This window comes from Cokeromyces recurvatus (assembly GCF_025118155.1).
Source record: "Cokeromyces recurvatus strain NRRL 2243 chromosome Unknown BX663scaffold_32, whole genome shotgun sequence".
NCBI lineage: Eukaryota > Fungi > Mucoromycota > Mucoromycetes > Mucorales > Mucoraceae > Cokeromyces > Cokeromyces recurvatus.
The window spans coordinates 201067-223014 of NW_026251418.1; the positions used below are offsets into that span (position 1 = coordinate 201067).

Below are 21948 nucleotides of genomic sequence, written 5' to 3' on the forward strand. Positions count from 1 at the left end.
AGGAAAAACGTCGAATACCAAATCATTAATAACAGCTACATCTTTGTTTGTGGTGGATAATACCGCAGAATTGATAAGAGATGCTGTAGAAAATTGTTGGGGAACTTGATACAGTCCAGGGTACATTGCTTGCAAAAGATGGATCAAGTTGTTACCTCTGATAATCATACTGTTTGGGACCTCAATGAGACCCGTATTAAAAATCTCATGAGGTTCGCCACCCAAATTAATCTTGTGAGTGTCTACTTTACCATCTCCTATAGCCATAAGTTTCGTAGCAAATGCGTTTAATTCAGAAGACAAAGCTGTATTATTTGAAAATAATGTTTGCTGAACACGCATGTTGGTATAAAGTCGTAAAACTTGAACATCCCATAAAATTAATTTTGTTTGCATCAAAAGATCAGTAGTTGGTGAGTTTGGATTGATATTACACATACTGTCAGGATCAACATTAAGGGGAATTTTAAACACGGAATGTGATGTCCTACCACCCTCAAGTAACAGAGATGCAGTGCCACTTGAGGCTACTGCTACAGCAATTTTACCTTCTCGTCTTACCCTATTCAATAAAGCATTAAACAGAAAAGTTTTTCCAGTTCCACCGGGACCATCAACAAAAAATACTCTCTCACTTGACGAAGGCAGCGAATCATCTGAATCAACCGTAGCAGCAATAGTATCATAAACCAGCTGTTGATTAGGGCTAAAATTTAACTGGGCATTTACTGGCCTTGATTGTGCTTCTATAATTAGTCGCTGATGCTCCCTTAAAATCCTTGGGATGTTAGGATCAACAGCATTAGCTCTTGTATCAACTGGAGCTATGACAAACCCAACGTAATCAGAGAGATCCAGATTGTAATGCTCAAGTAGCTGATCATAGATCTCCAGCAAGCAATGGTCAAACGCAAGCGTCTGAATGTCTGTTGCCGGACTCTGAAGCTCAGGATTACTATGGAGACTATGTAACAGATCCTCTGAAAATTGTTGCTTAAATTACTCAAACAGTTGAAAAGGATTGTCTGGGAAGCAAAAAGCAATTATTACGTAAAAGAGATCACGCAATGAAGATACACTTTGGAAAGTTTCAGCTTCTTCTAAACAAAGTATCCATTGATTATCATGTTCTAAGAAACCCAAAGCCATTGCAGCCTCTTGATAGTTAGCAAACTCAACGTCATTTACTGTTCGTAAATCAGTAAAACTGGTAGCACCTTTCACATGGTGTAAAGAAGCATACTCAGATGGTACTTTTCTGTTTCTCTGGGCGACACGGTAAACACACGGCCTATAGTATCCGAGAATCCTCTTTGTCTAGGTACCCATCTTTTTGGTTTATCTGACGATTTCCATCTGAAATGCTCAGGAAAATTGGGATATAAAATAGTGCGAGCAAATTCATTAACACGATTAATTTTGAACCAAGCTGTCAAAGTAGTCTCCTGCATCGTAGCATTCTCAAGAACCGCATTAAAATCATCAGTTTCATCAAAATAAACTTGCTGCTCATTTTCAAGATGCACTTGCAACCTTTGACTGGCAGGGTACTCCTTGTAAGGGCTACCTTGAATTCTAAATGTATAACTACCAGATGTTTGGTTGACTAATTCCTTGTCAAGCTTTACACCCATAGAACTAAAGCTTAAGGAACTGTTGTAAGCTCTAATATTAGTTCTAAATTCCTTAGAAGTATTGCTATTGCTGGTCAAAAGTTCTGTCAAAAGAGGAGGGGTAGGTTTCAAATTTTCAAGAACTAAAGATCCTTTGCAGCAACAAAGTTGAAATAGTGGGTTTGTGATGGACGATTTAATTATTCTCTCACCAATCCACATTCTGGCACTACAATAAGGACAGATGACATCCATTCTGCCTCTATCATCCCTTATAATAGGCACCCGTGTTGGGTCTCGTGCAATACACTCAACAGATACTGGTTCTGCTCTTGTATAGAATAGGCACAACTTGTTTGTTCTACGTCGATGTGTAGGGCTATTGCAAGCAGTGCATCGACTAATATTGGGCAGCTGCTGATTGTTGTGCTCAGGTTGCATTATTGTCTCTTCTACTTCTACATTGTCTTCAATAATATCTGCGCCGCTCATACTAATATCATTCATGTCAACATCAATCATATCAACATTAATCATATCAACATCGTCCATATCAACATCACCAATAACGTTAGTTTGCTGAGTAGGGTTCATGGGACAGGAGTGATGATTTGATCGTCTATGATCTGACTGTCCACAACTACTGCATGTAGGCTGATTAATAACAGCCGAACGCTCAATATAAGCAGTACAATCTTTATGAGATCGGCGAATATGACCTGATTTTCCACAATGGGGACAAATTCTTTCTATCATTTTAATTATTCAATAGATATAAAATTCTAAATGATGTAAATAATGATTTTATTAACATCTATCTATAAAAGTAATTCTTTGATTCTTTACAATATATATAATTTGGTGATCCTTTAGTAATTCTTGTTATATTTGTTTTATACAATATGGTTTACAAATATTTATGATTGATTTTATAGAATACAATATACCGTAGATTCTATACACATTTAAAGACTTCTTTTGTGACCGTAAAATAAATAACTTTTAGCAAATTTTAGAAAACGAAAGTATTTTAATTAATAGATATAGTGTACCTCGTCTTTTTTAAGTGTACATTTAGTGAACCTCGTCTTTTTTAAGTGTACATTTAGTGTACCTCGTCTTTTTTAAGCGCACATTTAATGTACCTCGTCTTTTTTAAGCGCACATTTAGTGAACCTCGTCTTTTTTAAGCGCACATTTAATGTACCTCGTCTTTTTTAAGTGTACATTTAGTGAACCTCGTCTTTTTTATGCGCACATTTAATGTACCTCGTCTTTTTTATGCGCACATTTAATGTACCTCGTCTTTTTTAAGTGTACATTTAGTGAACCTCGTCTTTTTTATGCGCACATTTAATGTACCTCGTCTTTTTTAAGCGCACATTTAGTGAACCTCGTCTTTTTTAAGCGCACATTTAATGTACCTCGTCTTTTTTAAGTGTACATTTAGTGAACCTCGTCTTTTTTATGCGCACATTTAATGTACCTCGTCTTTTTTATGCGCACATTTAATGTACCTCGTCTTTTTTAAGTGTACATTTAGTGAACCTCGTCTTTTTTATGCGCACATTTAATGTACCTCGTCTTTTTTAAGCGCACATTTAGTGAACCTCGTCTTTTTTATGCGCACATTTAGTGAACCTCGTCTTTTTTAAGCGCACCGTGATATTTCTTTTTAAAATATCAAATAAAAAATAATATCAAGACAAAAAGAGTCAACGAGACCGAACAATAATTCTAAAGTCAATTATTTTTTTTATGAATTTAAATTGATGAGGTATTTATAAGAATTGTTATAGAGGTCTGAGGATAAGATGTGAATCAGAAAAGTGTTAGTTACGACCGAATTAGGTATATTGTTGACAACGAAGTGTTAGTGATTTTAATATTATTAGATGGAGCGGATCAAGAGAGAGTTAGGATAGAATTTCTTAAATGAATTTATGATTCGCATGTTTGATCATAAAACATTGTTATGATTGCAGTCGTCTTTATAACTAAGTTAATAGAAATGAACCATTATTTATTACATAATAAAGAGGTTATTCATATAAAACTAGTATATTGAACTTCACAGCATAATATTCATTCTACACTCAGTTTTAATAATAGACATTGTTAGAATGTTCGAGCAATTATAATAATAATATACATAATTCAAACAGGATTATGACTGGTGTATTCAATTACATAATTGTTCTTGAGTGATACATATCAGATATACATTGATAATATCGAATATTGTTAAATAATGAAATCTCATACAATGATAATGATAGTAACTCATAAATAATTGGTATTGTTGCAGCTAGACATATTCACTGAGAATTAATATTGATGTGTCGCAGTCCAATAATAATGATTCGTTATGTTTTTAGGAACAGCGACAACTCAGGGAGAAAAAAGGAATAAAGATATATCTTATTGATCGCAGAATTATTCGGAGACAATGTTTTATGTAAAACACTTTATTATAGTAAAACTTGCTTATCTGAATCATATTTCCATTGATAACACTTACCTTGTAAAAACATATAAATAACCCTCAATCTTTCCATGTAATTTTCGTTGTACAATTTTTGTATTATCTTTAATAAACTATACGAAGTTTTCACAGACTTGTCTTCTGTCTATTCTTCTTCCATTATCTTTACTAATCAAAACACCTACTTCATAAAAAACGTTCTGGTTTATCCAAAAAATTACACGCTGATCCTTCTTTGTTGCCTGTTGTATCTCCTCAATTACAAATTGTGGAACAACAATTGGCATCTATTCAAAAGTATCATGTGGAAACTCTTGCCTTACGTTCAGGTATTCGTTGGCGTGAGTTGGGAGAACTCTCTCCGGGTTATCTGAAACGAACTGTTGCATCCCGCACTGCTCGTCAATTGATTCCTCCATTAATTCATCCAACCACTCAATCAACCTGTACTACTAAAGAAGAAATGCTAGAAACTGCTTCATCATTTTATCATGATTTGTACTCACCAGATAATGTTAGTCACGATGCGATTGACGAATTATTATCATCAATTCCTGAATCGCTTCGATTGTCTCGTGCTGATGCCAACTCTCTTGTTGACCCCATCACCTTTGATGATTTATTGTTGGCGTTCTCTCGCACTCCCAAAAAGTCTTCTCCGGGTATGGATGGGTTACCATATGCTATTGTCCGTTTAATCGTCATTCATCCCGATTGTCGTGAAATCGCTCTAGCTACTTTTAACAATGCCCTCTCGTTTGCAGATATCCCTGACTCTTGGTTAAATTCAAGCGTGACTCTATTAGCAAAACAAGGTCTTCTTGATCTACTTCAAAACTGGCGTCCGATTTCTCTAATCAACACAGATGCTAAAGTTTTTACTCGTATCCTCAGCTCACGTATCATTGGTTCTGCTAATGATCTCATTAATCCCTTTCAGACTGGTTTTGTTCGTGGGCGGTTTATCGCTGATAATGGTCTTTTGATGAAACTTATCATGGATCATTCACGTTTTTCAAACTCTTCAAGTATTGGATTACTACTAGATCAAGAAAAGGCTTATGATAGGATCCATCCTGTGTATCTTCGTACTGTTCTTGTTCGTTTTGGATATCCTCTTCAACTTGTCGATTGTATTGATAAACTTTTTTTTGGTACTCGTCTTCATATCAACATCAACGGTTTTCTCACTGATAGTATTTGTCAACGCCGTGGTCTCAAACAAGGCGACCCACTTAGCCCTATTCTATTTAATTTAGCTTTTGAACCACTTCTTCGTAGTATTCAAAATGATATTCTGCTGAAAGGTTATGCATTGCCTAAATCAATTTCTGGTCCTCACTTGTCTGATTCTCTGACTGCTCCTGTTAAGCTAATGGCATACGCTGATGATGTTATTTGTCTTTTAAATTCCCCTGCTGAATTAAATCGACTTCAATTTCATTTATCGCTATATTCCCTGGCTTCTAATGCTCGTATCAATTATAATAAGACCGAAGTTATTTCTTTATCTGGTTCCTCTTCCATTTATGACACCTGCTGGCGGACAGCTTTGCACTCTCATGGTATTTCGGCATGGCATGATTGTCGTTCTTCTCTACCAGTTGTATATCTTGGTTTCCCTCTTTGCTCCTCAACCAAACAACGTGATTCTTTTCTTGATAAGATTTTATCGAACATCAAAATTGCTTGTGACATTCATCGTCTACGTCTTTTATCTGTTCGAGGTAGATCTACTGTTCTGAACTCTTTGATTCTCAGCAAACTTTGGCATGTTCTTCGTGTGTTGTCCGTACCAGCTTCCTTTTTTAAATCCGTTCAGTCTATCATTTCAAATTTTATTAACTTTCGTATCTTTCCCAAAGTTAGTTTCAATACTGCTTGCTTACCGCGATCTTTGGGAGGTTTAGGTCTACTTAATCCGTCTCTTCAACAATCTGCTCTTCAACTACGTTGGTTATACCCTATTCTTTCTACTTCAACTGATGACCTTGATTCTAATGACTCGGCTATCAGTGGTTCTATCGTTCTCTCACGAATTATTTCTTTCTTGTATTCGCAAGTTGAATTGTATTCCGACGGTCGAATTTTCCATACTCCTCCTGCCAAATTAGATCATCGTTTCTTCTTTTTGTTCCCTCACCGTAGGCCTCCTTTCCTCCGTCAACTGACTAGTTCTCTATCACTTTTATTCAACGCCATCGACATGATTCCAAAACCATTCTCAGATGTTGTTGTCAGTGCTGCTACTTGTCTAGAGATCCCATTTTCGTCACTGGTTATTTCCTCATCAGAGCCCCTACGCCGATCTATGGCTTCCTTAACTAGTAATTATGGATACATTTTCAATAGTGATGATGAAAATTGTCTCCGTCCTCTTCAAATTACGGAAATTCTTCACCATCCACGACTTACCAAACAAGTTTTAAAGCGGGTTAAAAAAAACGAAATTATTTTAGCTCCCTTTTTTATTCGTTGCTTTATTCCAACTAGATTCGCAGGTTCTGGTCAATTCCCTTTCACTCAAGTTTCTGACCATCAAGTTGTTGACATTTCTCCTTTTCTGAAAGATCTTGGCTTTTTTCGTTCCCCTGGTACACCTACAACCCCTTTTACCACAAAGAAATTTCGTCGCATGTGCTCACAATCACATTTATCCTCTCCTCTACTCCCACCACCTTTTTCCCCAAAAATTTCTTTCCCTTGGTCTCAGTTTTGGCAACTGCCCCTTTCTCATTCTGGTAGAAACATCTGGTATCGTCTGATCCACAAAAAAATCCCACATAAATCATTCCTTCATCGAGTTATGCCGGCCTATTTTCCAACATCCACCTGTCCCATTTGTTCTGATCCAGTCGAATCATTTGTTCATTTTATATTTACATGCCCACCCAAATTAGCAATATGGCAACACATGTGGTATATGTACATTGATCCTTCTGATTCCTCCTTTTCGCTGGATACTCTATATTATGCTCTGCATACCCTTCACGTTCCTTCTTCCTCTCTCACTTTAGTTTTCTCTCCTCTCACTGCTATAGCTGCTACTCTCGAAGCGATCTGGTTGTCCCATTGGGCCTCTGTCTTCAATGACACGCCATTCACTTCCGCTACAACTATATCTCTCCTCACTACCAAAGCTCTTCGAATACGCCAAGAATCTCTTCTTTCAAATGGCATTCCTCATGCTCCTCTTCCTCATTTTATGACAGACTAGTGTTCCTTATTGTCACTATATGTGGTTCCCCTTAACATTTTAATAATTTAAAAACTAAAAACAAACAAAAAAAAAAAAAAAAAAAAAAAAAAGCAACCATACTTTAATAATCCTAAAAACCCAAAAACACAGTTGTGACTATCCTTTAATTTTCACTAATAAATCAGAGACTCCGTCTCCATATAAACAAAAAACAATGTACATAATTATTTGTAATGCTCGAATACTCTAACAATGACTATTATTAAACCGAGTGTAGAATAAATATTATGCTGTGAAGTACAATACACTAGTTTTATTTGAATAACCTCTTTATTATTTAAATAAATGATGGTCTATTTCTATTAACTTAGTTGTAAATACGACTACAATCATAAGTTTTATATTATTTACAAGTGTTATATACAGAGTTTTATTTCATATTCAGGCTTATAGTTCATCCTTTATTATGTAATTCATCTACTATAATATTACTTATGCTTATATCCAGAGCTTGTTCTATAACAATAACTCTTAGTAATCATTCTATAATTATATTATCAAATACAATTTGTTATATTTTTATCTTCTTTTTACTCATCATCCTTATCCACAAAATATATAAATACTCTTACACTATTAACTCTTATTTTATATAATATACTTGAATCGCAATTGAACTTAACTCTTAATAAAAACTTATTGACAAGTCTCAACGTACTTCTTCTGTTTGTCTTATTTTATTTCTCTTTTATTTCTTTTATTTCTATTTTAATTACTTAACTTACCTAAACCACAACATGATTGAAAATGCGGATCATAAATTTATTTAAGAAATTCTACCTAGATTCTCCTGAAACTCTCTTGATCCACTCCGTCAAACAATATTAAAATTTCTGACATTTCATTATCTTTAACATATCTTATTCAGTCGTAACTAGCACTTTTCTGATTCACATTTTATCCTCAGACCTCTTTAACAATTCTTATAAATACCCCATCAATTTAAATTCATAAATAAAACAATTGACTTTAGAGCCATTGCTCGGTCTCGTTTACTTTTCTGTCTTTTTATTATAATATATTTTTATTAAGAAATATCACACAAATGATAAAATATAGACAACAATACGTTGAATGCGCACCTTTGGATTGCCCGTCACAACTCAAACACAAGATAAAATAAAATTATGCCTTTAGTTTAAGCCAATAGGTAATTAAGGTCCTGTTACAACAAACCTTGCAAGCCAGTCCGCTCTCATTATGGCTCACTTTATGGCTCACTTTATAGCTCACTCTATGGCTCTCTGTTAGATTCGGAAATCCGTTTATGAGAGAAACTGTGTCAAAGTTAACAGGTCCAAATAAAAGATGACTTTGTTAATCTTTACAAAACGTTTGTGTTTTATTTCATAAAAACACAATCGGGCAATAGAATATATTAATGAGTCACGGGACTTTTCCTTGCTTGAGCTTCAACTGATCATCGATTATACAACCGAATCCTGATCTGTTTCTATATCTTGACTATAAAACTTACACAAGTTTTCCTCAAAGCAAAGTAGTAATAAATCATATCATCTGTAAAATGATATCAGTGTTGAACACTTATACTGACCTCTGTTCTCAATCTAGATCACATATCGAAAATAACTGACATGTACATAAGTCTAACTGCATATAACAAAAGTAACATTCAACGCTTTGTTAATGTTTTTCCTATATGATTGAATAAACGTGCAGCAAATGAATGTACTTTGTCGATCTTGAATTCCTCAGAACTTCTTCGTGATGTCGTTGACCCTATCATTTTAGAAAGGGGTTATATACCAGTATACCTCCATCCATATTCGCCTGAACTCAATCCTATTGAAATGTTTTGGAAAGTGCTGAAGGATCGAGTTAGAAGAGAGAAATTAAAAGATACAGAAACAATTTTTTTCAAGAATAATTGAAGACAGTGAAGATGTTCCTATTGAACATATAGAAAACTTCATTCAGTACTCGATCAATGTAATCCCTAAATGCTTGAATAAAGAACCTTTGTGATTGCTTTACTGTTTGGTTGAAATATTTCTAAAAAGTGGATAATTTATTTTCGAAAAGCTGGGCAATTTAGATTCAAAAAAGTGGGAGTAGCTTTCAAACATCTAGTAAATTGGGAGTGGAAGCACAGTACTTTGAGTAAAATCAGCTATTACGCGTACTTGTATTACCCCAGTTGTAAAACATTTTTTTTTTTTTTTTTTTTTTTTTTTTTTTTTTTTTTTTTTTACAAGAGTAGATATACTTAAAATATGCGTATAGACAGAATTATCATAAAAGTGCACTATATGTCCTATTTTGATTATTTATCCTATTGAATTAAGTTACAAATCTTACAACCATGGCACGTATGAATTACCTGCTTATACCGTAGATTATATCAGAAGTGTCATTAATGGCGTAGGTTAGCATATAACAATAATTTTTGACAGTATCGCTCTCTTATCTCTTTTGAATACAATTTTCAGGAAACTATTGTAGAATTCAAAAAGAATTTAAAAGCGAGTCCAGATGTTGATGGCAAAGAAGTAGAAACTTTTGATTTTCTTCAAAGTATTATTTTGTAGATGGTAATATTCAATTTAACTAAGGAGAGATTTCTGAATAGATTATAATATTTAGGGTCTCCTTTTTGTAGTCATAAATTGTATTTAACCAACCAAAAATTGGAATCAAGAGAAACAGTATTCAATGATCTGCTTGTATTTCCATTTTTAAAATCGGTTTCAGAAGCAATGCCCCCAACTTGCAAGGCAGAGTTTGAAGAAGGAGAAACTCCTTTGATTGCTATGAAAAAGCAACTTAACGATGAGGATGGTACCACTCTATACTCTGCAGATGGTATTTTAAAGTTGTATGGTGTGAAAGACCTAGAGATCCTTCTTTTGGAGACCTCGTCGTTTTGCGGCTGCACCAGTAATGTCAAAATAGATTTTGACCATCACAAGGGACTTTTTGGTACGTTGGCGATGATTAAGACGATCGCATATATATATTACTTTGGGTCTGTTGACACCTTCACGAAGATTAAGATCCTATTTACACATGCTGCAGGTACTTCATATTATATGTTATAATGTACTAGTCTAACAATATTTTTTATTTTAAAAGGTACAATCATTTACCTCTGGAGCTTAAAGTATGTCAAGGATGGCCCCATTTATGAACTTTGGTTAGAAGGCTTTTTAAACATTGAACCTAAATTTGAAGACAGGTTCGAAATGTTGCCTAAAATGATAAACTTTTACTGAATGGTCAGAGTAAAATAAATGCTTATACTTCTAGACAAGAATTTACTAAATATATATGAATATGTATGTATTTAATTATTAGAACTTGGTAGAAGAAACAGCAAATAATATTTGTACTCTTCGTGATGAACACACAAAGGAATTACAGGACTGCATGTTTTCTTCTGGCTCTAATGAAAGCCTTATTTTCCTTCGTGAACCCTTCAATTACGAGTTTACATGAAGATAATGATAAGAAGGGCATGTGTAAGCTTGATCCTTTCTTTTGTAAATAAAATATATTTATTGTCTGCTTTTATGTATGTCTAATTATCTCCATGTGTCATAATGAAAGATTTTTCTAAACATGTTGTATATATTTCTATAAAAATATGTACGATTATATATAAATCTGTTTCGAATCAGACAAATTACATAGTATTATTAAAATGAACAATGCTGTTGAAAGTACCCTTAACTATCATATACTTGATTATGTAGTTGGCGAAGAAATATGGCTTTTCTTTGGGCGATGAACAGCTGCTCTGAACTTTTAAGTTTATAGTACGATGCCGAAGAAACTTAGTTGCCGATTTCATTTATATCAACTCGCTTACATCGTACCTGAAAATATCAACTACGAAAAGTATGCGGCTTTAATTATTGGTGGTAAATATTTTACAATTAGTGATTATCTGGATTTTGATGCTTGAATAGGGGATTCACAGTCTGCAAAACTAGCAACCACTTCAGTTTAGAAGAATTTGGTATGCAAGATATTTTAAATTGTCAAATATAAATAAAGCCATAACTTTGATTCTTTTAGTCTCTCTAGGTTTTGTTATATCTTTATTGATGGTAAAAAAAGTAAATAAATATTACTACTGGTTAAACTAAAAGCTTTATCGTTATATTCCAAAAATTCTATTTTTCAAACGCAAATCACTGTATAGATTCTAATTCGACCGAGCTTGTCAATTGGCTGTACAACAATCAATCGAATATTTGACGATACATCTTCTTTTTCCTCTTTCCTATCAAAAAGGGGGTTTTTTTTTTGTTCTATATTTTTCCTTTATTTGATCTGACCCGGGCAATTTAATACCAAAGTGATTATGTGCTCAAATGAGGGGAGAAGTTTTTTTTTTTTTTTTTTTTTTTTTTTTTTTTTTTTTCAGAATTTTATAAATACAAATATATTTAATCACATAGATTCTAACCTTAGTTTTTTGCGAAAGATACTTGAGAGCACCCATTATTTGACCGAGCATTAACCGACAAAATTAAATCTTGACTTTCGACAATTATAACCTTATTAACCGCCAATTTGATTTTTTTCTAACCGATGATTAATTTTTTTGTAAACGACATTATCTGTATGATTTTAGTATTTAATTAGAAGAGAAAAAAAGCATAATTGAGTTAAATTGTCTTAATTTACAAGAATAGTAAATAATACTAATATGTATAAACATATAAAAATGAAAGTGTATGAAGTTGGCTTTTTTCAGCTTTATAAAAATATATATATATTTTTATAAAAATAAATAAATATGTATAGTAAATAACGAGTCGAAATTGACATAATTGACGAACCCTTCACTAAATCCGTTGTTTATTTATTTTATTTTAATTATTACTCTTTCATATTTATTTAACATATTTTATTTTATATTTTATTTTATTTTATATTTTATTTTATTTTATTTTATTTTTTTTGTCTCCTAAATAGCATTTCTTTATGCTTATTTGATAATTTATGCGTGAATCAAACTCTCGTCTTGTAGAAGTAAATAGAGCAGTGAGAGTGATTTCACAGGCAGAATACGATCGAAGAGCGCTAGATTGTACATCAGCACTACCTCTGTTAAATACCTTATTAAGTCTTAGTTATCAAGTGACTATTTCGCCTACTGTTCGCTCTATGTTAGTAATTGACGGTGGTCTAGAAAGAATAGTACATATTTTAGTCAACTGCCGAAAGTTAGATCCACTCTCGATAAGAAAACGGCATACGGCACTTGAGTGTCTTTATAATATTTGTACCCGTGGTACAGAATTTATTCGAGTTCGTATGGTTGAAACGGGTGTCGCTGATTTAGCTCTTGCTGTGCTTTGGAAATCACTCATGCTTCTTTATAATATAAAACAGGGTAACTTGGATAAAGTAAAGGAGAAACAAATGGAGCAACAAGTGCTTGTGACGGCGCAACAAATGCAACACCAGTATGAACAACAATTGATTCAGGTACGACATCAGTTGTTGGATGAACAGGTATTGCAACAACGAGTACTTATGCAACTAATGAATCTACCGCGGGAGCATTTTCAGATATTACAAATGCATCTAGAGGAAATAGGGCAAGTAGAGATACAAGTAGAGCAGAATGCACAACAACTACTAATGCAATATAATGAACATGAAGTGCGTATTGCACAATTACGTGATCAGTTTTTGCACTTACTCGAGATAAGAGAACAATCAGTAAATCAACGAATAATTCAACATCAGCAACGATTGGGTCGTTTTCAACAACAGTTACAAACAGGATTCCTACAGCATCCAATTAATCACGTTGGTATAACTCAGACTGTATCCTCCTTCAATGTTAATAATTCCTATTCAACTTTAGAAGAGCAGAGTCAAATCGAATCTACTTGTATATCAAGACAACGTTCAACATTCATCAAACGTACTCCTCAAATGCAAAAGCCTAAAACAGCTTCCAATCTAACAGGAACAATGAATACTTTTTTACAAAATATTTTAGACGATAAGTTATTTGGTCAAGAACAGCATGTATGTTTAGCTTTGCGAATGATTGCCTTTTTAACTAAGCATTTTTCAATCCGTAAGGTACTTCATTCCAAATATGACCATAGTCTATTTGCTGTTGTTGAAAGATTTACGCATACGGATTATACTGATGAAATTAAAACATGGGCAAGAGCTATTTTATTACATTTTTGTAAACGAGAAGGTTTAACAGACGGTCTAAGAAGGTGTGCTAATTTAGAATGTGATAAGTGGGAAAGCCATCCACGTGAATTTCTTAAATGCAATAATTGGTATGATTGAATTCTTGTTTCATAAGAGCATTTTATGTATATATGTTTAAAATTTCTAATATATTTTAGTCGAAGAGTTAGATATTGTTCACAAAGCTGCCAGCAGAATGCATGGAAAGGAGGACATGAATTTTGGTGCTGTATAAGAATGAATTCTGAAGGATTTCTAATAAAATATTAAGAAAAGGAAAGGAAAGGAAAGAAAGAAGCCCCTTTGTGGGGCAAAAGCTTCCATACAATTATATCGATTAAAATAAAAATGTTTATTAATTAGTTTGATAGTGTAAAAAAAAAAAATCTGCTATTGTTATTTTATGTGTATTAGTTAATTATTAAAATTCCCTAAAAACGACCTACGAACAATACTTGAACTAAGCTTAGCATTCGTAATGATAGGATAATAAATGGAAGGAGGACATTCCTTCAAGATACATTGAGCTACATTGGCGCCTGTTTCGGCGCCACTGAACCATGCACCTTGTAAGAAACCAAAATAATGCGCAGACATGGCTTCTCCAGCAAACCAAACACGATTCTTTAAAGAAGCCTTCATATTAGCATGATGTTCATCCAACTCACCAATTGGCCAGTTTGAATAACTCCCACGAAATAAAGGATTTGAACGCCATCGTGGAAACAAAAAATCAGTAGGTTCCGGGATATCGTCACCATACATCTGACGCAGTACTTGCATGATTTCATCCTTAACATCATCATCCTTCATAGCTTCCACATGATATGACATGTCCTGTGTTACGGTTACAAAGAAAATATTACTTGTCGAATTTTCAGATAAGAAACCAGGAACGTTCAAATTTTGCCAAGCAGTATAATAGCCCCTTTGATCAGAGTCGGCCCATACAACAAATTGATTATCATCCCAGAATTTATATGGAAAATTTAAAAAAATCTTTGTATAAGTAGCCATATGAAACCCGTAAATTCCCTCTAATTTCCAAGAAGGTAAAGGAGGACTCCATTTGATATCTTTATGTTGAAGAACTCCAATACTAAATGTTGTAATTGCATAATCTGCTTTGATTATATCACCTTGTTTAGTATAAACAGTGACTCCCTTTTTGTCATACTTTATCTTCGTGACAATCGTATTTAATAGTAATCGAGAATCATTAGGTTTCAAAGCTTTTTTGGATTCCTCTAAAAAGATATATTTAAATCCACTATACATAAATACTAATGATTAGTCTATTTCATTTCTAATTAACTAATTCTTTTTTTTTCTCCCACACATATATTATTAGCTTATTGTAAACATATACAAATATAGTTACCGTGGATCAAGAACCATATTATCACCATCACTATCTGGGCCGAAGCCAGTGTAAGTCCAATTATCATTAACAGCAGTAAAAATAGTGGAAGAAAGTTCTGGTGTTTCACCCATTTCCCAATCCCATACATAGTATTCAATTGCATTATCAATTGAATCTCTAGGGTACCAGCCAGAAAGGTCTAAACCAGCTCTACCAGAAAGATCTACTTGGTCCTTTTCAACTCTTTTCACTATATAGAAATGAAATTAATATATGCATGCAAAAGGAAGGGAGAGGGAAGGGGTAGAAAAAAGATCAACATGATATACGTTACTAGCCATTTCAGTCATTGCATCATAGTCTTTGTACAATTGATTAAGTCTTTCAGTAGCATTGATCTTTCCTTTTGGACTATAAAACACTACATCGTTACCATTTGTTACAGCAGTACGTAGTTTATACTTTAAAGCAAGTTGATTAATAGGATTCGTACCAAGACCTTGAACCCAATTACAGCCTAATTCAACATTAACGTCTGCGAAAGGAGCATCTTGAGCTCGACCTGTATAAAAAATTCCCAACCAATTCAACCTTGAATTAATTATATTTTTTATTTTTCAATAGTCATATTAAAAAACCTACCTCCTAAGACATCTCTGGCCTCAATCATCATAAAGTCCGTAATATTAGCAGCAGTTAAATTCAAGGCAGCACTGATACCACTAACACCACCACCAAGGATAGCAACTTTAGTTCTATATGTTTTTGCATTTCCTAAATTGCAATATGATGCTAATAAGGGCAGTAGTAATAATAACTTACGCATAAATATAATTTGTTAAATAAAGTAAAAAAAAAAAAAAAAAAAAAAAGGGGAGAGTCTAAACATCTTGAACTTTATACTTTTCTAATGGTTACACGTAATACAAGATAATACAGATGTCTACATTTGCAAAACCCTTATTATTTATTAAAAAAAAAAGGTTTACCAATAAATTCTACTCTTTTTGAACACTCCTCTAAGTTATCGTGGGGACACATGGCAGCTTCTGTATTCTAATATCCCACTTATCGTTTATATGAAATGCCCTATTAAAAAGTACTTGTCATAACTGCTTTTTTTTTGTGCCTGTCTGCGTAAGACAAATATTAATTGCAAATCATTTATACTGAAGTTGAACTATCAATGTTAAATAATATTTGTATCACTTTCTATCAATATTTTTTTTATAAATACTATTATTATTAAGAATACATAAAAGATGCATAAAATATATAATGAAAGAAAGACATGGATAAGGGATACTATAAAATAAAGCAAGGGTTTTGTTAGAAGAGATATAAAGATGCTTCTTAAGTTGAACAAAATTACATATTAAAATGATGTCTAATGTTAAATGTATTTTTCTGTGTACAAATACATAGAAAGAAGCTTTGCTTACTCTAAAGATATCAATGTTTAATTGTTATCTATATTCATGTTAACAAACAACAATCTTCATTAGTTAAGAATGTCTTTTATCAATCATGATAGTTAAATTAGCACTTGAGAAGAGTGATTGTAACCAATTAGGCCAAAGCTAAAATATTATAGAACCTGAATTATGTAATTATAGATATGTGATCTTATTGACCGTTTATAATAGTGTCGAATGCCAGCAGGCTTTGCGTTAGATTACATTTGGTGAATAAAGCATTTCTTTCTGTGACTAAACACATGATATTGGTTTAGTCCTAGTCAGCCGATATGAAAGAAACTAGGAAACTTTGTAAGTAGCAGTAAATAATAGGAGTTTAGGATAATTAGATCAATCATTTATAAACATATTAGCATAAGAAAGTGGAATCCTGTGGGAAGTCATTATTAGAGTTTAATAAATAAATAACTAAGTGAAATAAAAATACATAAATGAAGCATTCTTGATGGGAAAGAAGTTTGTTGAAATAAACCAAGTAGGACTATCAACTGATAATAATAAGTATAAATGATTATAAACTTGGAGACAACTAATTGTATGGGTTTTTGTGGGAAACTTAGGATATTCAATAAGGCCTTCTGTTTAAAGCATTGAATCCAAGATGTTCGATGTCACATGACCAGATATGTATGACATTACTTTTTGAATTAAACTGCTTTTTCAAGAATATCAAATTTGATATTGAATGTTATAAGGCAGTAACATCTCAAATAAAGACGCGTACTCTCTAAAGTATGGCTATAAGCACACTGTATCATAAGAATTGTCTATTAGATATTGAAGTATTAACGATTATTTAAACTGAACATTATCATAGATAGTTTGATATTATCCAATAAACTATTCCAGAATTATGCTGACACTCTTATTCTTTGTAATAAGCAAAGCAATATAGCTTTTATAGATATTCGACTCAAAAATTCTACGAATGTAAGTTTAGATTCTTATGTTTAAACTTTTTGCATTTAGAATAGATAATAATACACATTTATCTCCCAAAAATATAAGAATTGAATAATCTAAACGCAATAATAATGCATGCGTGAACATAATAATAGGATATCATTTATTTAAAAATGTAACAACGTTGGTTTTTCGCAATACAAGCTTAAATGTACTTAGTGAATACATTGGTTATTACTCAATTTGTTATATTAATTCTTAAAAAAAAAAACTATATACATATCTATATGCTTAACTAGAAAGATATAGATAAGAAAGGGAAATAAAGCGTGGTTTAGAGAGTATGTATCGTATCTTTAGTCTTCATTTCAGCAACACTAATAATTAAAACAAGCAAAAATTGATTCAGGTTTTGTAAAAAAAAAGAAAAGAAAAAAAAAGAAAAAAAAAATATTGGTATTCACATTTCTATATTTAATTATAAACCTTTATTTTATTCGGACTTCAAGCTTATTTTATTAGTCATTTTATTTGCTACCATGTGAATTTTATATAGACTTCTTTTCCTCTTTTCCCTCCCCCCCTTTTTTTTTTTCATTTCATCCATAATTATGTCGGAATTTCCAGTTTCACTTCCAAGTAAAGATCGTCATTTAATGACACTTTCACAAGAAGGACCATTATTTATTCTTCATCTACACCACAAGGACAATCGATTTACAACTGAATTTTGTCAAGCCATTCTTAAAGCTCTTCAAATTGTGGAAGACTACTTTTTGGCTTGTGAAGAACCAGTTGATATGGCATTAGTTACACTCGGTAATGATAAAATCTATAGTAATGGTTTAGATTTGATGCATGCTATAAGTTATCGACCTTTTATGGACGTATTCCTTTCTTTGCTCAAAAAACTGCTTACTTTCTGTATTCCAACTGTTGCTGCGATCAATGGGTAATTGGAGCATGTTTGTGCAACACCATATGCGTACTTATTAATTTATATATATATAGTCATGCCTTTGCTGGTGGTTGTATGTTAGCATTAGCTCATGGTATATATTATGAACAAAAATGCATATACATATATATATATATATATATATCTAATTCAGATATAATCAGATTATCGAGTAATGAGATCAGATCGTGGCTATATGTGTATGAATGAAGTAGATCTTCCATCTCCACTTACACCTGGTATGTCAGGTCTCTTACGCTGTAAGATGTCACCTATAACATATCGTGATATGATCATACAAGGTCATCGTTTCACGGCTCAAGAAGCTTTAGAACAGCATCTTGTTGATTTTATTTGTCCTAATGATCAGGTATTAAATAAAGCAAAAGAAATTGCTTTGAAATGGGCACCTAAGGCTAAGTCTGGCATTGTCTATAAACAACTTAAAGATGAGGTAAGTACATTAAATTTCAAAATTTTTTTTTATCACTATCTTAAATACGATCATTATATAGATGTACAGAGACACAGTTCATCTTTTAAGCGTACCTTATCATCAGCTTGCTCCTAAAATGTAATGATGACTGTTTTTTTTCCCCCTTATACTATTCATTAAACATATGCAGTATATATTTCTATTGTATCAAAATATATTTACTACTGAATTACTTATTGTAATTATTCTCTTTTTCTGTACCTTTTGAGGATAAACTTTAATAAGAATAGAAAAGAAAAAAAAATTCTATATTGTTTATTTTAAGTAAAGCTAAATAAATAATAGTTACTTCGGTAGCATATAAACATATGATTTTTATATATGTGTATAAGTAAGTATATCTCGTATCCTTTGAATAAAGAATTTAACAATGATAAAAAGAAAAGGTACTTTATCTGTTTAGATTTTTATAATTCTTTAACATGGTTATAGTGCCTTGAATGACTTGTACTGAAACGAACAACTAATGATGGTAAAAATCTTGATTTGGAAGAATGGCCAATAATAACTTGATAAAATTACATTGATTGCATGGTACTTTGGAAGATTTGAATTAAAAATAGTAAAAAAAATACAGCTGGTGAGCTTTTTTTTTTTTTTTTTTTTTTTTTTTTTTTTTTTTTTTTTTTTTTTTTTTTGCTATTATTATTTATTTACACAATCAGCCATGTCAAAAATTAGCATTTTAAATGAAAACAATGAATCAATTGTTGGTATTCTTGAAGAGAAATTAGAGATTGATGCTGGTCGTCCTAAGCCTCGCATTGTTTTTATTGTTCATGGCATTTTAGGTTTTTATGCCAAAATTCATTTGAAATGCTACAATGCTGACTTATATGTATTATACATGTATAGGTCATAAAGACTATCTTTTTCATAGACTTTTAGCGCAAACATTACCTTATACATCATTTAGATTTGATTTTAGAGGCAATGGAGAAAGTGAAGGATCTCCTGGTTATTGCAATATTCTGGTAAAAAATAAATAAATGAGAACAGGGCAAAGAGGCATACTGCTTCTTCATATAGACGTAACTATGTATTAAATAACAAGATTGTGAATTAGGAAGATGCAGATGATATTCATACAGTAGCTAAATATTTTGAAAATCTCGGATATGAAATTTATGCAGTAATTGGTCATTCAAGAGGTATAACAAAAAATTTTCTCTTCCCCCCTTTTTTTTTAATTTTTATAATAGGCGCATTATCTAGTTTTAAATATGCTACTACATGTGAAAAACCATTACCTATTATGGTGAATATTTCTGGTAGATTTAAGATGAATGATAATCAACTTAATACAAGTAGACCTGAAATTGGAAAAGCATTGAGAGAACATGTAAATAGAGCAGCGATAAGAATTAAGCGTATAGATACTAACTGTATATGTATATAATAAGGGTTATTTTGATTGGCATGTTAAACAAAGAGATCGTATTGCTACTGTTAAAGTGACTCAAGAAGAAGTGGATAAATTTCATAATTATTCCAATGATTTTGGTACGAAAAAAAAAAGTAAATTTATGTATTCTATATAAATGTGTATAATATAGTTTCAAGAATGCCATTGTCAACTTGTGTATTGACAGTTCACGGTTTAAAAGATAATGTATGTTCAACATCTTATATTAATATAAAAAGATGGAGAATTTTTTGTTTAACTTTATCTTTTATAGATAGTGCCTCCTTACAATGCCGCTATGTTTGCAAATAAGATTTCCAATCATACTCTAGTATTAATTCCAGATGCTGATCATAACTTTAAAGGAAAATTTGAACAAGTAACAAAGGCAATAGTTGATTTCTTTGCAAAACATGAATCTAGTGATTATTTAAAAGCGATCGCAATGGGTCAAGGAACAGGTCTTGTTCTTCCTCGATGGATTGACGTAGAGGGCGTACGAAATTTTCGTGATATTGGTGGCTGGCCATTAAAGGATGGCAGTGGTTATATTCGTGAAAGAACTATTTTCCGCTCAGGACAGTAGGTGTTATTATACATATAATTATAACAAAACCGTATAATATATTCTCAAGTTTATCAAAGATAGCTCCTGAAGGTATTGCCAGATTAAAAGTATTGAATGTCAAAGCTATTTTTGATTTTAGATTAGATCATGAAGTTAAAAGAGATGGTGCCCTTCAGTAAAGTATCCCAATTACATATTTATAAGAAAATATAAATTAATTTTTTTTTTTTTTTGTCTATCCTTCTTAAAGAGAAATTCCTGGTATAACAAGGTTTGGCTATAATTTGTATGAAAATGTAGTAAAATCTACTGCTGATTATTATAAGGCCTTAATGGTTTTCCTTAATGGTGAAAAAGGCTTCGCTGAAGGTATTTAATATTAATTTATTAAAAATAATATTCCATGCAAACGCTTACTTATATACTTAGGCTATATGTTTATTTTGGAACATGGCAGTAAATTAATTGGAGATGTATTTCGTTATATGATTAAAGAGTTATCAATTTATGATCGCTCTGCTATGGTCATTCATTGTGCGGCTGGAAAGGATCGTACAGGTGTATTTGTTATGGTACTTCTTGGGCTTTGTGGTGTTGATGATGAGATTATTGCACGAGAATACGAATTATCCAACATTGGCTATTTTGGTATTTATAAAAGTACAGTATATATGAATGGTCTATTTATATTCTAAACTTTATAGACTATGAAAAGGATTTAGAAAAGAGAGCTAAGCAATTGAATGTCTCAGTTGAAACTATGCGTGCTGCTTTATCTGCATCGTGAGTTGATTATAACGAATAGAGTAGATGTTCAAATACTAAATCTATTTTCTTTTTATACAGGTATGGTGGAATGAAATTAACAATAAGTCACTTAAAGCAAAAATATGGTTCATTTGAGAATTATGTGCGTGAAGGATGCGGTTTAAATAGTGACGAAATCAATTATATTCGCAACTTAATGATTGTCCCTATTCGATTTGAAGAACGTCAATTATATAGACATAAAATCTAAAAAAAAGGGGGGGGGGCGCGGGGAGAAGTGAGACTTTATTAACAATTTTGATATTTGGTTGAAGAATGTATAACTTAAAGGATCTCCGCTATATGTGTGTCCCCTTCTTTTTTTCAATACATGAAGAGTTATTATATAAGTAAAAGCCCCTTTTTCCCTTTTTTTTTTTTTTTTTTTTTTTTTTTTTACAGTATACATTTCTTACTTTTC

General features: G+C 32.2%; 6 protein-coding genes across 6 annotated transcripts; 5 read left to right on the plus strand and 1 right to left on the minus strand.

The window, feature by feature from the left end:
* Positions 1-5345: 5345 nt before the first annotated feature.
* BX663DRAFT_522050 (uncharacterized protein) lies at positions 5346-7395 on the plus strand (the record flags this gene model as incomplete). Its single annotated transcript, XM_051529325.1, has 1 exon — positions 5346-7395. A coding segment is annotated over one exon (1917 nt), but the record flags the coding sequence as incomplete, so codon positions are not given.
* A 2733-nt stretch (positions 7396-10128) lies between these two features.
* On the plus strand, positions 10129-10624 carry BX663DRAFT_538130 (uncharacterized protein; the record flags this gene model as incomplete). Its single annotated transcript, XM_051530673.1, has 2 exons — positions 10129-10393; positions 10451-10624. The coding sequence occupies 2 exons, from the start codon at positions 10129-10131 to the stop codon at positions 10588-10590; spliced, it is 405 nt and encodes a 134-aa protein (XP_051379260.1). The 3' UTR covers positions 10591-10624.
* A 1675-nt stretch (positions 10625-12299) lies between these two features.
* BX663DRAFT_478861 (uncharacterized protein) lies at positions 12300-13819 on the plus strand (the record flags this gene model as incomplete). The annotated part of the gene is made up of 3 exons (XM_051524311.1): positions 12300-12679; positions 13160-13638; positions 13708-13819. The coding sequence occupies exons 1-3, from the start codon at positions 12329-12331 to the stop codon at positions 13817-13819; spliced, it is 942 nt and encodes a 313-aa protein (XP_051379261.1). The 5' UTR covers positions 12300-12328.
* A 64-nt stretch (positions 13820-13883) lies between these two features.
* On the minus strand, positions 13884-15953 carry BX663DRAFT_564093 (uncharacterized protein; the record flags this gene model as incomplete). Its single annotated transcript, XM_051532032.1, has 5 exons — positions 13884-14819; positions 14931-15162; positions 15247-15474; positions 15555-15704; positions 15902-15953. The coding sequence occupies 5 exons, from the start codon at positions 15951-15953 to the stop codon at positions 13964-13966; spliced, it is 1518 nt and encodes a 505-aa protein (XP_051379262.1). The 3' UTR covers positions 13884-13963.
* Positions 15954-17904: 1951 nt separating this feature from the next.
* Positions 17905-18822, plus strand: BX663DRAFT_441537 (ClpP/crotonase-like domain-containing protein; the record flags this gene model as incomplete). The annotated part of the gene is made up of 3 exons (XM_051523462.1): positions 17905-18245; positions 18305-18345; positions 18416-18822. The coding sequence occupies 3 exons, from the start codon at positions 17905-17907 to the stop codon at positions 18820-18822; spliced, it is 789 nt and encodes a 262-aa protein (XP_051379263.1).
* A 576-nt stretch (positions 18823-19398) lies between these two features.
* On the plus strand, positions 19399-21901 carry BX663DRAFT_522060 (protein-tyrosine phosphatase-like protein). Its single transcript, XM_051529326.1, has 11 exons — positions 19399-19721; positions 19814-19898; positions 19950-20089; positions 20151-20250; positions 20304-20359; positions 20427-20734; positions 20788-20895; positions 20971-21089; positions 21150-21368; positions 21425-21503; positions 21567-21901. Exons 1-11 carry the CDS (start codon positions 19572-19574, stop codon positions 21736-21738), a joined length of 1536 nt encoding a protein of 511 aa, XP_051379264.1. The 5' UTR covers positions 19399-19571; the 3' UTR covers positions 21739-21901.
* Positions 21902-21948: the final 47 nt, after the last annotated feature.